Below are 16,621 nucleotides of genomic sequence, written 5' to 3'. Positions count from 1 at the left end.
AGGGTGGGGGAGCTTGTGGGAGGGGAGGGACTGAAGCAGCTTTGGCCAAGTTCTACGTTTTTTTTTTAATGGTAGTTCCTTTACATTATTTGTTAAATTGTACGTTGATGCCCTAATTTTAATTTCATAATTTAAAATACTTAAAATAAATAAGGACAAAGAGAAACCCTGCATTTTCCAATATGATCTCAAGTATACAGCTTTCTGCATGCAAGGGAAAAAAGATCAACAGTGGTTTTCTCTGAGCAGCAAAATGTACAGGGATTTATATTGCCTTTCTGTATACATTTTGTATTTTTCAAATTTTTTATTACTAACAAGCAGTACTTTTATAATCAGAATAAAAGTGGAACCACACCAGCCCGTTTCTGGCTCTACAATTTACAACTCTGCGTGGAGTCACTTCAAGGAAAAGTGACTTTCCCCTGCTAGACAGAAATAGGCAGGGAGGGGAGGGAGGGGAGGCAGGGCCCTGTCACTGAGATCAACACAAGGCACCACCACAGGTCTGGGCATCTGTGCCAATGACAAGACCTTGGGGGCTCAGCCGGTGGGAACCAGCAAAGATACTTCCTAGATTATCCCAGAACTCATACAACTCTGCCAGCTCACTCTTTCTTACAAAAGCCTGGAAAATGAGCCAGCAGCTTGAGTAAGAAAAAAGAGGCATTATTATGATTCAATAATAACTACACTTTTAAACTCATTATGTCATAATATTGTGTTAGGGGCGTTATCTCCATTAATAGAATCCTAACATTTGCAAGAATTCTATAAGGTGGATACAGATTTTACACTGACATCCTAGGGCTCAGAAAGGTGGAAAGATTTGCCCAGATGTTTGACTCCAAAATCAGTGGCTTTTATACTCCACTACAATTTACATTTATTTGTGCACATTTGTAAACTGTTTTCTCACCTATTGTTTTATACTCACAACAATCATGTAAACTAGCTCAAGCAGTTGTGTGATTTTTTTCCCTGTACTCCAACTAAACACTAAAACATTATGTCCTCCCATACATCTAGTAATTATTTCCTGAAAGATAGGTGAAATTTTTGACTATGACACAGGGGCCAAAAGAAGTGTTACCTCCCTAAATCCAGTGGAGTGAGCAAGCAGTTGCAATCCAGAAATAGCTTTCATGTTTTCTTCTGTTTTTTGCATCAAAGATAAGATACAAAAATAGGGTTTCAGATCTTAGGAGCATTTTGGTTGTAATGGTCAGTGATTTCCCCATCAACCTCGTCTCCTAGGGGTCTCTGTTCTTGTACCACTGGGCCCTAAGGGAGTTAACCTTCTCGGCTGCCTTTTTGTCCACATTCCAAGATCTTCTCCCAGTTGTGGGAGAGAATGCCTCCTGCGTTGCTCCTCCCGCTGACCTCAAGCAGAGGCTCCCCACCCCTTGAGTCTCTCAGGGTAAAAGCTGATAGTATCAAGGCTCCCTAGGAGTGAGTGCTTTCTCAACCCCGTCTTGGAAGGTGGGTTATTTTTCTGGCAGAAGGGAGAGGAATTTGTTCTGAGTAGGGGCGGTTATGCAAAATGCAAGGAGGAGGAAGAAGCTAGGAGGGGAGTTGGTGAGTCAGAGGAGAAAAGCTGTACAACTTGGCCAGCAGAGAGCCTCTTTAAAGCAGAGAGGAAGCCTCAGTCGCTAACAAGGTAAGAAGAGAGTTTCTCTGTATATACCTCCAAAGGAGGGCCATCACCCCAGGGCCATGGAGCTGCGTATCACATAACCTCGGGTGGCTAAGCTGGGGACAGCAGTGGCAATGGCCGGGCTAAAAACTGCTCTACAAATGTTTGTTCATTTGGTCATTCATTTGATGGATGTTTCTTGAATACCTACTGTGTGCCAGGCACTGCTGATGTCACCAGAGACAGCGGTGGTGAGGACCCAGGTCCAGTCCTCCTGGCACTTTGGGTCTAGTTAGTTTGTCATTACACGGACACCTTTTGCCCAGCTGCTTCTCTCCACAGGATTCCCCTGTCCTTGGCTGTATGTGTGGATGCTGGTTTCCCCAGCCCAGCTCCATTCTCTCTCTGTGCAAATATTTTCTGCCATCTCTAATTTTTGTGGGACTTATCACTGGGGAATCTAAGTTAGGAATATGCCAGTGGCTGGGATCAAGGGCTCTTAAATTGATGTCTGTTTTTTTCTCAGAATTCCTCATTCTGTTTCTAAAAGGCTCCATGGTACCAATTTGGGGCTCGTCTATAATTCATCCTCCTGTAATCAGGCTGCTGGCTGAGGTCGCCCATCCCCATGCCTCACAGTCCCTGGGTGTGACCGAGGTGCTTCCTCACTACCACCCCTTTCAAGAACCTAAAGTTCTCACGACATCGGTGATGGACTGTGCTTTGTGTGCTAAGTGGATAACACGTGCCCATCATTGGGCAACATGTTTTTTAAATTATTTTTTGCGTGGTGAAGATAGGATGTGCTGAGGGTTTTTTCCTTCTTTTTCTAGCTGAGCTGGTTAGAACAAGGGAGGTAGTCTGGGTAGTCTGTAGCCCTGAAATGGGGCTTTTATTTCTTATTAGTAAATTTTTTTTCACATGTTTTTTTTTCTAGTTTAAATTAGTACATGCTCAGTGTAGAAAATTTTTTGAGGGGGGTGAGGTTAACTGTGCCATATCTCATCAAACCTATGCCTCTGGCTTTATTAATCTCTTCCTCCCTGCAGTTGAGACAGTACTGGTTCTGTGCTCAATAATCAACATCATCACCTAACTTAGTAGCTGATATAATGAGACACCTATGTGCATTGCAGAACAAGATGAAGTTCATTTCTTGATGGATCTCATTTAATATCTCTAGCAATGACTGCCTCTTCCAACATTCGACTATTCATTTATTTATGCAACTATTTAAAAAGCCTTATTCACTTGTAAGTTTTATGCACCTATAAGTAAGGTAAGACATAACCTTTAACCCTTAGGTTATAGCAGCCCAGTGGGAGAGACAGTCATCTACAGCTATTTCCTAGAGTGAACAATGGGTGTGCTAATTGAAAGTTTGGGGAAAAACTAAATCCTGGAAGGAAGGGAAATAACCTTTCAAGGAGAAAACTAACATGTGGGCAGAATATTAAGGAAATAGAGGCCTCTTGCAAAAGGTCTCAGGACTCCTAAATACAGGCTAACTTGGGAAGAACTGAAAGTAAAGTCTGAAGCCTAAGGTGCCAAAAAGGAGGAGAGTGAAATGAGATCAAATATTAGATTATGAAGACTTGGGGTATCTCAATTTGATCTGTATCATGTTGGAAAGTTAGTGAAGGATTTCTTGGAGAGGAGTGATAGACTTGTGCTCTAAAAAGATAGTTTTTGGACAGCAGTGGATTGTGGTAAGAACTGAGAGACAGAGAGGCTACTTACTAAAGTTAGAGATGAACAGGCAGGGATTCTGGCAATAGGGAAGGTAGGATTCAAACATGCAACTGAATAGCCAGAAAAAAAAATAATCAGAAGGTAGACTAGGAACTCTGAGATGGACTTATCACAAATGCTTGCCAACCCCAAGGACCACAGAGGAAGTTAGTGTACAGTCACCAGGGAGAGGTGGTGATTAGGTTGCAGGAGACTGCCATTAACCACCTGGGCTTCCCTCTTCTCCACGGAGCCGCATCTCCTTGCTTTCCCCAGAGTCTCAAGAGCCTCTGCCTTTACCCCTGACTAAAATCTCTGTAGAAGTAAGCTTTGCCCAAGATACACCCTGGCTGTTCTGATCAGACCCACCACAGACTGCCTACATCCAGGAAGTATGCAGATCCCTGGGACAAGAGCTAGGACTCACTTTACAAAAGCATGCATTCTTTCTGGCCAGGGAAAGTGCTCATGGAAAGAAAAAGCAGATAAAGAAGTCGGAGGGTTTCCATGGGAATTCCTGAGAACCATGGACAGCTAAAGGCTGAGGACAGCAAGGGACGCGGTTAGGAGGCCTGGCTCCCTGCAGGAGGATGGGCATGAGGCCAGGAACTACCAGCAGGCAAGGAGAGCTCTGAGCTGTGGAAGGACAGTGCCTTGGCCCAAAGCCGAGAGAGGGGGAGGAAGGGTGTGACTTTAAAAAGTCTATGTTCCTAATCCCTAGGAAATGTTAGCTTTTTCCTGATTATAGACCCTGAATATAAAATTATATCACAGCTTTCTTATAATTGTGCACAGGTCAAGTTCTTGTCTTCTTTACCTCCTTTTGCTCCATTGTTTTCTATCTTTGTTCCAAACTTTTCCTCATACTTCTGTTGCCTTTGGGAGAAGCTCTTTTAACTGAAGTCATTTCCTCAGTCTTTAGGTGGGTGGGGGAGGTGGAGGGCCATTCTTGGGCCATTATCAATAATGGCCTAGTTTCTAATCATTTCCTTTTGGGTTCAAGTTTAAAAGAATTAGGAGCATATTTCAGCTGGTCCTGTTCTAACCTTCAGAGCCAAGACAGGAATTTCCTGACATTTCCCTGGCATATATCAAAGCACGTTTTGGCCACCAAGGAGAGATGATGAAGGAGAGATGATCACCACCAGATTCCTTTTTGGGGGCATGTTTGGAGGAAATGCACTGTTGAGATGAATGGAAGAGAAGGGTTTTAATGCCACCGCCACACAAGGTTTGGCTTGGGTTATTACACGTTTCCCAGAACATTCAGGGGACTTTCAAGGGAAGCCCAGGAGCTGGCAAAGCATGTTCTACCTCTTCAGGGAGCCAGCTATAAACTCTTAAGAGTCACATCTGTGGCTGCCCAATTCCTTCCCTAAAATCTACTCCCTAGAATCACTGCGGCTCTAGACATAGAGAATGGTTTACCACCAGTATGAAGGCTGGCTGGGCAACCAAGGATACGCATACCCATCCATGCTCTCTGACTCAGCAATTCTATTCAGAGGATTTAGCTTACAAACATGTGATGATGTATGACATTTAAAAAAAAACTTAATTATTTAAGTTCTTGAAATGGCAAAAGATTGCAAACAACCCAAAAGCCTATCACGGAGGAAACTGATTAAATAAATTGTGCACATCCATAGAGTAGGATTCTATGTAGTGGTAAAAGGGAATGAGGAACCACTTCATGTACTGCATGGGAAAGCTCTCTAAGACATACTGTGAAGTTAAAAACAGCAAGGCGCAGCACAGTGTGTACAACGTGCTATTTTTGTGTAATATAAAGGACAAAAAATTAAGAATACATATACATTAGAATTTTCTTGTGTATGCATAAAGGAACTGCAAGGACACAGTGCTATCTGGAGGCAGGCTGGGAAATGAGCAGATGGCGAACAGATACTGGAAGCAGGCTTTTTACTGTATAGTGATGATAAAACATTGGCTAACAGATAAATGCTAGCTGTTAGTAAGTAAAAAAGAGGTTACTGACTCAGTAGCTGGCGAAATTCTTAGGTGTTCTTTCCCCTCCTAAAAAAGTATGTCACTATTCCTGTTTACAAATAGCTCCAGAAGTTTTCTAATTTATGACTAGAGGCTCCAGACACAGTTGCTTGTCACAGGACTTCCTCTTGCCTGTCATTGATACATTGAAGACCTGGAGTGTGACAGGCATTCTCCTTGTTTCCTTCCTGAATGCAGAATCTTAGGAAGCCTTCTTTTATTTATTTATTTTTATTTTTATTTTTTTATTAAGGTATCATTGATATACACTCTTATGAAGTTTTCACAAAAAAAACAATGTGGTTGTTATATTCACCCTATTATCGAGTCTCCCCCTACCACACTGCAGACACTGTCCATCAGTGTAGTAAGATGCCACAGAGTCCCTATTTGTCTTCTCTGAGCTACACTGTCTTCCCCGTGACCCCACACACACCATGTGCACCAATCATGATACCCCACAATCCCTATCTCCCTCCCTCCCATACCCTCTCCTTTGGTAACCGCTAGTTCCTTCTTGGAGTCTGTGAGTCTGCTGCTATTTTGTTCCTTCAGTTTTGCTTCGTTGTTATACTCCACAAATAAGGGAAATCATTTGGTATTTGTCTTTCTCTGCCTGAGCAACTTAGGTTGCTTCTGTATCTTGGCTATTGTAAATAGTGCTGAGGAAGCCTTCTTTTAAATTCTGAGTCTGTAGATTTAATGTCCATGATAATGATACTTTTTAAAATAATTTGAACCATGTGAATATTACTTACTAAAAATTAGTGATAAGACCTGTCACCAGGAAAATTGCAAACCCTAAGTCCAGCTCTAGCTACTATCTAGGAATATATTTTCTCTTCTTTATTAAAGCTGGAAGGAATAATTTCTTGGGTATATAATGATACACAAATTAGCCACCTTGATACTATTAATATTTTATACTCTGTGAAATAGATATTATATCTCTTAATAGTTATTTATGCCAGGACATCACCCAAAATGATCCAGAGTCATCCAAAGTAACCTTCTTTAAGAAATAATATAACCTCAGAATAACATTCCAGCATGACACTGGGAACCATGGCCTTCCCACGCAGAGCGAACCCTTGCTGTGAAGGGAACAAGTTCAGGGCTGCCACCAAACAATCTGTATGAGCCTTAATGTGAACTACAAGTTTCTCTAGGTATTTAACATCTAACAACTGACAATCATCCAAATATACTTATTCTGTTTGACAAAGTTTACTTTATTGTCACCTACTAGAACACTTTTTTATAATAAATATTTTAAATTCTTGATGAAACAGTATGCTGTGCACTGCACAACCTGCCCAACTGCACTGAGCAGCCCTGAGCAGGTTGCGCCCAGTGGTTAAGCATTCCCCCAAGTAGCAGCACAGTGGCTAACCAATAAATAATCACTACTGTAGCTCTCACATTGGCTTGCCGTACTTTCATAGTTGGCTGTTCAAGAGACAACAATTCAGCCTAAACAGATTCAGACAGTTTGTTACCCATACAGACATGAGGGCAGCAATAGGTCAGCTCCTCATATCCCACAGGAGGAGACCAAATCACAGGGGACCAGACAACAGGTACAGCAGGCACTTGGCTCTACCACTGGGAGACAACATCAAACTAAAGCAAAGCAGTTTTATAGCCTGTAGCCTTATCCTGCAGGGGACTGAAGTCCTGTACTTAATTGAAATGAAGGAGGGTAATGAGATATGGCCTGTGGCCATTTCCCATAAGACAGATGGGGTAGGTGAACAATGGCCTCAGGCAGTTCCTCACAAATCAGTTTATCTCTGTTTCAGAAGGAATCGCAGGGCATTCAACCAAATCTTGGGTCAGACCGCAGTGAAAGTGAAGCTTTGCTTAGATGGCTTGTGTGAAGACAAGCATGTCACCACAGTGCGGGGGTGGGCTGTTCCCCTATACTGATGAAATGCGGCTAAGTCAGGCATTCTCGGTGGCTCAATGGACAAGACCAGGAGGGAGGAAGTAAAGAGCCTAAAATAAACAGAACTTACTGACACACTAACATAGGGGAAAGGAATTGATTTGGAGGATTTGTGCAATTGGTTGCGAGACGGTTTTGTGGTCATTGGTGGGGGTCAAGGAGAGGGTGGCTTTGGCTAGAAAGGGGATAGAAGGCAGACACCAAAAAGCAGCTTAAAACAGACATCCTGCTTACTCCTTAAAGGTCTTCCACTTCAGCACAATGATGCTGCCCAAAAAAACGAGGCCGCTGCTGCTCCTGTTTTCCCAGATGGCCATCTTCGCTCTGTTCCTCCATTTGTACAGCCACAACTTCAACTCCCTGTCTACAAAGGAGGAGCCCAAGCCTATGCATGTATTGGTCCTGTCTTCATGGCGCTCTGGCTCTTCTTTTGTGGGCCAGCTTTTTGGGCAGCACCCAGATGTCTTCTACCTGATGGAACCCGCCTGGCATGTCTGGATGACCTTCACAAGAAGCACCCCCTGGCGGCTGCATATGGCGGTGCGGGATCTGATCCGTGCCGTTTTTCTCTGTGACATGAGTGTCTTTGATGCCTATATGAATCCTGGTCCCCGACGTCAGTCCAGCCTCTTCCAGTGGGATGGCAGCCGGGCGCTGTGTTCCCCACCTGCCTGCAACATGTTCCCTCGCGATAAGATCATACCTCAGGCTCACTGCAAGATTCTGTGCAGTCAACAGCCCTTTGAAGTGATAGAGAAGGCCTGCCACTCCTACAGTCACGTGGTGCTCAAGGAAGTGCGCTTCTTCAACCTGCAGGTGCTCTACCCACTGCTGAGAGACCCTTCCCTCAACCTGCACATCATACACCTGGTCCGGGACCCCCGGGCTGTGCTCCGTTCCCGGGAGCGCACCACAGGGGAGCTTATGATTGATAGCCGCATTGTGATGGGGCAGCGCTGGCAGAAACTCAAAGAGGAGGACCAACCCTACTATGTGATGCAGGTCATCTGCCAAAGCCAGCTGGAGATCTACGAGGCTGTGAAGTCCTTGCCCAAAGCCCTGAAGCAGCGCTACCTTCTCATGCGCTATGAGGACCTCGTCCGGGACCCCCTGGCCCAGACAGCCCAAATGTATGAATACACAGGGTTGAAATTCTTGCCCCAGCTCCAGGCCTGGGTGCTCAACATCACTCAAGGCGAAGGCATGGGTCGGCACGCCTTCCACACAAATGCCAGGAATGCCCTCAACGTCTCCCAGGCCTGGCGCTGGTCCTTGCCTTATGAAAAGGTCTCTCGACTTCAGAAAGTCTGCAGACATACCATGACTTTGCTGGGCTACCATCTTGTCAGATCTGAGCAAGAGCAGAGAAACCTGTCCCTGGACCTCCTGTCTACCTGGACCCCCTCCACACAAATTGAGAGTTGAGGAGGCTTTGTCCCCACTTGGCACCGGCCTCGGCCAAGTTAACTGAAGGCATATGGTCATAATGATGTCTCTGTTGGCGTACACATAAGCATAAGTTGTGCCCACACGTGCTCAAGCCAAAACATCTTTGTGTCTCTACTCATGTCTAGAAAAGAGACTCAGAAACTTTGTGAGAGTGACACATTCTGCTACTGAAAGAGGAGCACGGCCTTTCCTCTCGTCTTGGCCTTCCTAAGTGTGTATACCTTGGAGACTTTGTGGCCTGGGGTCCTATCTGGCACCATGCAGTGTCGGTGGAGTAAATCCATAAACTTCTCTGTCTATATCTTGTTCAGTGGGAAAGGGGAGAGATGGGAAGAAGCAGGGAAAGGGGTCTTCCACTGAAGACCCCACCAGCACATTCCCCAGGGATGTGCGTTCTGAGCCCTTGGAGCTGCCAGTAGAGTCATAGAGGGAACAGGGAGCAGAGCTGGATGCTTATCTGTGAGCTTGGCCTCTCAGTTAACACAAATATGAGACAAAATCTCTGCCCAAAGAGCAAGCTCTTTAAGTTCCTGGGGTGGCTGGGCCCGATTTGGGTGTCGTTTCCTCTCAGTGTTTTCCTCTCACAAAGAAGATTTTGACCTGTGAAGCAGCCATCCATTAATACTAAAATTCCAAAATAAGATTCTGTTTGGAGTGTCTTCTTTTATGCTTTCTAATTATTTAGTAGTAAATGCTCATTCTTGTGGGGTCCTAAAAGTATAATCAGCTTTATAGATTTTTAAAGTATTTTTTGCTATTACCTGTCACCCACACATAGAAAAATTGGTGAGACAATGTTTGGTGTTAGATGATGAGAAACTGATCAATACTGAGTAATACAGCACCCTCGTAAGAATTTGTAGAGGACAGACAACCAGCGACTGAGCCCTTTCCTGTGCGAGGTGTTAAGTTGTAAAAATACCATATGCATCATCACTCCAGGGTCTGGGTGAGAGTTCTTTTCATCTGACTCCTTAGCCAGAGGCCCTCAGTTCTAGAATGATTGGTGCTGTTTAGCTCTTCCCAGGTCCTTTCCCAACAAGAAAAATGGTTTCTCCCAATCTTTGCAGCATTACCCAGATCTAGATGTACATCAGAATCGACTCTTAAACATTCATTTTGCTATGCCCTACCTCAGATCTGCTGGAACCGGAATCTCCCTGGGTGGGGGCTGGGATTCTGTGTGTTTACCGAGCCATCCTGGTGACCCCCCCCCCACCCCGGCCAGCTGGAAAATGGTACAGCCGCCCTGCGCAGCAGCACTGTTCACTTCTCGCTCCAAGTCACTCTTGAGCGCATGCCACTGTCTGTGCCCCTTACTCCTGACGCTGGTGCTGCCCTCAGGTTGGAGGCAACAGGTTGAAAGTCTCTTTAGGGAACTCAATGGACCTCTGAGTCCTGACTTTTTAAATACTTCACTTTGTCCAAACCTGAGACACTCCCACTTTTCACATCCTCACTTCAAATCTCCCTCACTGTCAGAGGTGAATTGTTCCACTCCACCGCCAGCGAGCTCCTGGGCTGGGCCAGCACAAGAGATGCTTGAGCAGCTAGCCAGCTGACTCAGGCAAAGTTAATCTATATGTGGCTTTAAAGGAGTGAATTTATTTTAACATCCAAACCCAAGCCACTCTAGACATTCCTCAAGAGCCTAGGATCTCCCAGGCAAATGCTTCTAGCCTCCACAAGCCTTCCGAAACTATGAAAGAGTAACATTTCCCCAACAGTGCAAACAAGGCCAGGGCAGTAAGTGATGGTGCAAATACAGTGAAGAAGGCCAGTGAGGGGGCAGAGAGTGACTCAACCATCTCTGACTTCCCCTCAGAAATTTCAGCCCCGACCTAAATGTCTTAGCCTTAGCCAACTTCCTCAGCACCCACCTCCGTGGGATGCTGGAGTATGGAGCTGCTTGCTTTTCCCTCTCCAGAATTATTGCCCCCCCCAAGTAAGGAAAGAGACGAGCCACATGGAGATCTCAGGATCTTATTCCTGACTGAATTCCTGACTGACTTGAAAACAGCTTTACTTTCCTATATTCCAAATCTGAGATGTCAGATGAGGTCCAGACATCTAGCAGCCATCCTCTTGAAGCAGTCTATCTGAACTTTCCTATGTAGGAGCCACTGGTAGTTGTTTAGAATCAAACTCAGTCAAAATTCAGTTCCTCAGTTGTACTCACTACTCATGTTTCAGAGGTGGCTAGTGACTACTGAAGTGGACAGCACAGAGTTCATCCTTGTAAAGGTTCTACTGGACAGCTCTGGTCTAAATTAATTTTTATTTGTGCATAGCATCTTATCCTTAACCTGACCCCCACACACACAAAGAAAGTTTGGAGAATACATAATAATACTATAATGGCATTTTTATATAAGGCAATGTAGTATAAAATCATGCTGCAAAACCTTTTTAAAAGTCTGATCCAGTGTTCGGCAAGACTTACTGAGCAATGGAACTGTCTTCTATTTACGCGCTCAGGTAGCTGGTACTGGAATTCAGTAATGAGTTGCACTGCGCTCAATCATAGGATATGGGCAGTTGGGGAGCTGAGACCCACGATGAGAATGGAGGGCAGGGTTCTGCCAAACAGCATTTCTAACAGGGAGGCATCTGTTCCATTCCCAAACCCCAGCAATGGAAAGGTATCTCTTTCCCTCCTCAGCCTGTACAGCTGCATGGACTTTAAGGTTGTTTTTAAATATAGATGAGGGATGATTTGGGGATGAAATTCCTCAGGGCTAGTGTTCAGGTTTGGGGAACAAGCTCTTTCATGTCTAGAGTAAACATAATGGCCCAAACTGTCTAGTTGTAGGGCAGCAATCAATGTTTTTATAAAGAGCCATACTGGGCAACTGTCCTAAGCTCTTCATTGGAGAGAGAAAGGAGTCAAAAATTTTAAGTAATTTTTTTGGAGGGTGAGAAAGAGATAGCTTTGAAACAAAGACTATAGTTTAACTGTTACTATGTGGCTTCCTTTTCTATATAATGAGAGCAGTTGCTAAGCTTTTAGAAAATATTAATTTAAACTATTAATTAATAGTTTAACAAACTATTCTTTCAACTTATGAACAGTAGTTAAGGAAAGAGATAGGGAGGTTGAATCAACTTATGATCATTTTTGTGCAAAAATCTGTCACTGTTATTGTCTGTAATATGTTTCTCAAAAAATAGTTTATAACTTACTATGTGATTTAAACCCAAGTTAATTATAAATTAATTTGATTGGGTATGTATATTATCACAACTTCTACTGAATTACTTTCACAGGCTGGCAGAGAAAAAATGAAAAATGAATATATGTGAGTGACATAGGCCAGTTAACAATAAACCTCTGATAGGCATTAGTTGGGGATCCCCAATACCCTAATATTTCTGTCAAGGGCTGTGCCCCTCTTCTGCATAAATGTTTCTAGTCATTCAGCAGAAGGTTGTTTTTTAAATGCAGTATTAAGGGTAAAGTAGTGACAAACAATCAGAGTGAGATTTGAATACAGCAGATAGTTAAAGGGGTTCTTCAGTCATTCCATACATTTAATGGGCATCTACTATAAGTCAAGGAATGTTCTAGGTCCTGTTGATACAGCGGCAGACAAGGAAGGCAAAACCCCTCTTTTCATGCAGCTGATATTTTAGTCTGTTGGGAGAGTGGGGGAACAAACAATAAATACATGTCAGATGGTAGTGGCATATGAGGAAGAAGGAAGTGGGGTAAGGAGCTGGGAGGAAAGAGTGCTGTTCGAAGGAGGGTGATAAGGGACACCTTCTGAGATGTGATATTTGAGCAGAGACCCTTGTGGGGCAGGGATTTGGGGCAAAACACCTTAGGAAATGCCAATGTCAACAGGGACAGAATCAATAAGGGTCTAGTGAGAATCTGTCATGTGCTTGGTACCACGCTGAGTGTTGCGGAGGATAAGGAAGTACAGACGTACAGTGAGGACGTGACAGAGAGGTGATATGCTCAAAGTACCTAGGCTCTGGAGCTGAGCTGACTGGGTGTCTCTACTACTGCCACATGGGTGACTCCAGGCAAGTCTCCTAACATACCCATGTCTCAGTTCCCTCAACTGTAGGATGGGGAGAAGAATAGCAATACCAGCTCCCTAGAACTGCTGAGAGGACTAATGAACACAGGGAGTGTGCTAAGCAAGCATCTGGCTGGTGAGCAAGCACTCCATGTCAGCTGTGGATATCCTGGTAACCATGCTGCCCTTGGCTCTCAAGGACTGTCTTGCATCATTTCTAGTAACATCTTCATTAAAGTCATGCTTAACAGCACGTGCATAATGGCATTTTTTACCATACTGATACGGTTAGGAGACTGGTAACTTTCTGATACTTTAGTTTCTCTGCATCAGTAGTTCTCAACCAGAGGCAATTCTGTGCCACGCCCCCCCAACCCGAATGCCCACACACACCAAGGGACATTTGGCAATGTCTAGAGACATTTGTGGTTGTCACAACTGGGAGGTGGAGAGTTCCTGGGATCTAAAGGGGAGAGGCCTGGGATGGTGCTTAACCTCTTACAATGTACAGGAGAGCCACCCTCCAACAAAGAATTCTCTGGTCCAAAATGTCAACAGTGAAGCTGTTGAGAAACCTACTCTACATTAATCAGATGATTAGTATATGAAGGATGAAGAGCTGATGATTCAAGTAGATTTCTCTCCCATCCTCATTCAGTCAAACGGTATACCCCCAGACCAAGCATCCTGACTGGGCAGATGTCCTAGCCAGGGCTCTTTTGGTACCCACTCATCATTTGTTCAGAGGTAGTGGAGCAGCCATTATGAAAATACAGAGCAGCATCCCAGGAGTCCGGTGAGAGGAAGTGAGTGCAGCCAGGCTGCTGGGGACCGGGCACTCACGGGCCAATCTGTGCCTTAACTGGTCTTGGCTTATGTCCACCCTAATTCAGTCAGCTGTGGCCATGAGAGAAGAGGTTAAAGGGGGAAAACATGGTCCCTCGGGGCCTTGGGGAAGATGGGCAGGACAAGTGAAGCCAGAAGCAGACACTGTGCCAGACAAATGAGTTGTCTATCAAGATCATTCTGAATGTCAAAAAGTTCCACAGGCACCACAGGATTTAAACCAGGCTCCTCAACCTTTCTCTCATTATCATGCTTCATCCTCAACAAGCCTTTATAAGCATTTTTTTCCCTAATCGCTCCTCTTGAGTTGTTAATACCACAAATACACAGTCTATCTGGGTTTGTACTGTGGCCCTTTGGAGGGCCACAAACCACTGTGATATCTACTTAATTTGCCCCTAAGAACCATTTTTTACTCCTTAGTGGAAAAACCACCTCCACTTAGAATGCATTACCTAGGCCACGGTCCCTGACATATTTTTTAGCCCCCTCCCCAGCTCCTCTCTTTTCCTCAACATGCTTTCTCATTTGTCATCCTCCCAAACTATATTCCTTGCTCTCACCCATGAGAGTTGTACCTGCTCAATAATTAAATGTGATTATATAAACTTACACATATGAGAGAAGTTTGTAAACTGTGAAGACCTGTGAAAATGGTGGTTACTAGTAAAATAATGATATGAGTGACTCTGATTGCCACTCTCCGCACCAGCCCTAATCCTAGCCAGTTGGGATGGTCACCGGCCCTGCTTCCCTTGCCAGCTCTCAAGCTGGCTTCCCATGGTACTGGAAGAATAAGGAAGTTAGTTTTATTGTTTGTTTTTTAAATTTATGATAAGAATTGATTAACAAGTAGAATAGGTACATAGACCAACTGTTCATAAAGAATGTAGTTCGTTTAAAAAGTTATCTATTGCTCCACCCAGAATCAATGTGGATTTAAATGACTAACCACAGGTAGTGTAAACATGTTGAATGAATAGGAATGAAGGCTCCTGTCCTTTGATATAGATGTAAGATGAATGGAGGGAACTCTCGATTATATATATATATATATATATATAATAAACCAAACCATGAGATCTTAATAGATGCAACATACACACACACACACACACACACACACACACACACACAGAGCACACAGCACACAGCATTCTGGATGCAAATAAACTTCAAAAAAAATAACTATCCTAAATTCAACCAGGTTTTCAAATGTAACACCCTCAGAACTTCAAATATGTTCATATGAATGTTAAGAATGGAATAGAGTGTACAGTGGTTCTCTCAAACTTCTTTGACCAAGATCTTTTTTAACTCGACATACCTATTCGCATCTATCAGAGAAAGTTTCAGAAACACCAGCTTGAGAAATGCTGAACCGTCTTCAGCAACCATGCCCGGGACGGCACCGACACTCTGGTTTCTCCTCTCCTTCCAAGCCCAGGTGGGCCGATGTTGGATGGAAAAAAATCAAACAAGGGCAGCTTAGTTCACAGGGACTTTATGATCACCTATGTCAATTTATGATCACTTCAACCCCCACCTACAACCCTTTCCTCTTCACAAGAACTTTCCTCGACCATCTTCTGACCATGTTGTACCTTCTCTCCTTCCCAAAGAAAAGGAAAGCCATCAGATATGGACTTCTCAGCTCCTTAATGCAAACAACTAAACCTCTTCCCCAACTTTTCAACCTGCTGCCAAATCAAAAACCTGGACTTTGCCTCTGACTTCTTTCACCAGTCCATCACCAACAGCTATGGATTTTACTTCATCAACATTTTGTAAGTTCATTTATTTCCCTTCTATCCCCCCAAACTTCTCCCCCATTGCTTTGTTTATACCCCATCATCTCTTTGATGAACCACTGACTGGTCTTCCTGACCACTTTGGCCCTTCTTATATTGTGTTGATGGTTCTTCTATTTCCTGTTTAAGACCAGTCCCTCCATCCAGAGCTTTGGATTCCATGCCCTCTCACCTTTTCAAAAACTGTACATTTTTTAAATTCACTCCCTGTCTTCTGAACTTCTCTTCAGTTGAATCCTTCTCTAGCTTTTTAATTTACTCAGTTCTCTCCCATCTTGAAAATGCTCTCCCACACCCCATATCCTTCTTCAACTACTAGCCTCCCTCTCACCTGCACAGCAAACTGCTCTAAGAGTTGTTTCTCTTCATTGGCTTTATATTCTCACCTTCTACTTCCTCCTTGACCCACTCCAGTCTGGATTTCACCGCCTTCTCTAAACAGCTCTAGCTAATGACAAAAATTAAATTCCAGGCCCTCATTCACTCAAAGGACATATTCTAATTTTCATTTCACCTGAACTTTCAGCAACTATTGACTTTACTGAGCATTTCCTTGTTCTCAAGACAGTGCATCCTGGTTGTCCTCTTATTTCTCTGGCCACTTCTCAGTGTTTTGTGGAATTATTCTCTTCTATCTAGCTTTTAAATGTTGGAGCTACATAGGCACAGCAAGAGCTTCTTCTTTTTCTACTGCTTGCTTTCTCTCTTGACTATCTCATGCACGCCCAATGATTTTAACAACCACTTACATGTAGATGATCCACAAATGTATATCTTTGATGTAAATCTTCTCTGAGCTCCAGATCTGTAAATCCAATCAGTGATTTGATATACTCTGCACATCTCACATGACACTTCAGACTCAGCGTGTCCAAACACCACATTTATGATTTTGTCCTCCACCCTAGACCATACCAAACACCGTCATCCCTCCTGGGTCTCTTTCCCACCTTTTCAACCTGCTGCCAAATCAAAAACCTGGACTTTGCCCCTGACTTCTTCCACCAGTCCATCACCAACAGCTATGGATTTTACTTCAACATTTTGTAAGTTCATTTATTTCTCTTCTACCCACCCAAACTTCCCCCCCATTGCTTTGTTTATACCCCATCATCTCTTTCCTGAACCACTGACTTGTCTTCCTTACCATTTCTATCCAGGCTAC

The 16,621-nt window shown here is 43.9% G+C and overlaps 1 protein-coding gene across 2 annotated transcripts; it reads left to right on the top strand.

The window, feature by feature from the left end:
* Positions 1-1,385: 1,385 nt before the first annotated feature.
* On the top strand, positions 1,386-10,768 carry CHST4 (carbohydrate sulfotransferase 4). Of its 2 annotated transcripts, none has more exons than XM_036926929.2 (2): positions 1,386-1,660; positions 7,569-10,768. In XM_036926929.2, the coding sequence occupies exon 2, from the start codon at positions 7,587-7,589 to the stop codon at positions 8,748-8,750; it is 1,164 nt and encodes a 387-aa protein (XP_036782824.2). In that variant the 5' UTR covers positions 1,386-1,660; positions 7,569-7,586; the 3' UTR covers positions 8,751-10,768. The 2 variants fall into 2 exon arrangements, with proteins under 2 accessions (XP_036782824.2, XP_057349023.1); XM_057493040.1 differs by having other exon boundaries at positions 1,446-1,482.
* Positions 10,769-16,621: the final 5,853 nt, after the last annotated feature.

This window comes from Manis pentadactyla, chromosome 15 (assembly GCF_030020395.1).
Source record: "Manis pentadactyla isolate mManPen7 chromosome 15, mManPen7.hap1, whole genome shotgun sequence".
NCBI classification, from domain to species: Eukaryota; Metazoa; Chordata; class Mammalia; order Pholidota; family Manidae; genus Manis; species Manis pentadactyla.
The sequence above is the reverse complement of the archived record's forward strand: the minus strand, read 5'-3'. Positions and strand labels throughout refer to the sequence as shown.

Excerpts from the sequence above, each read along its gene's own strand:
- CHST4 (XM_036926929.2), top strand. The coding sequence starts at position 7,587 with ATGATGCTGCCCAAAAAAACGAGGCCGCTGCTGCTCCTGTTTTCCCAG.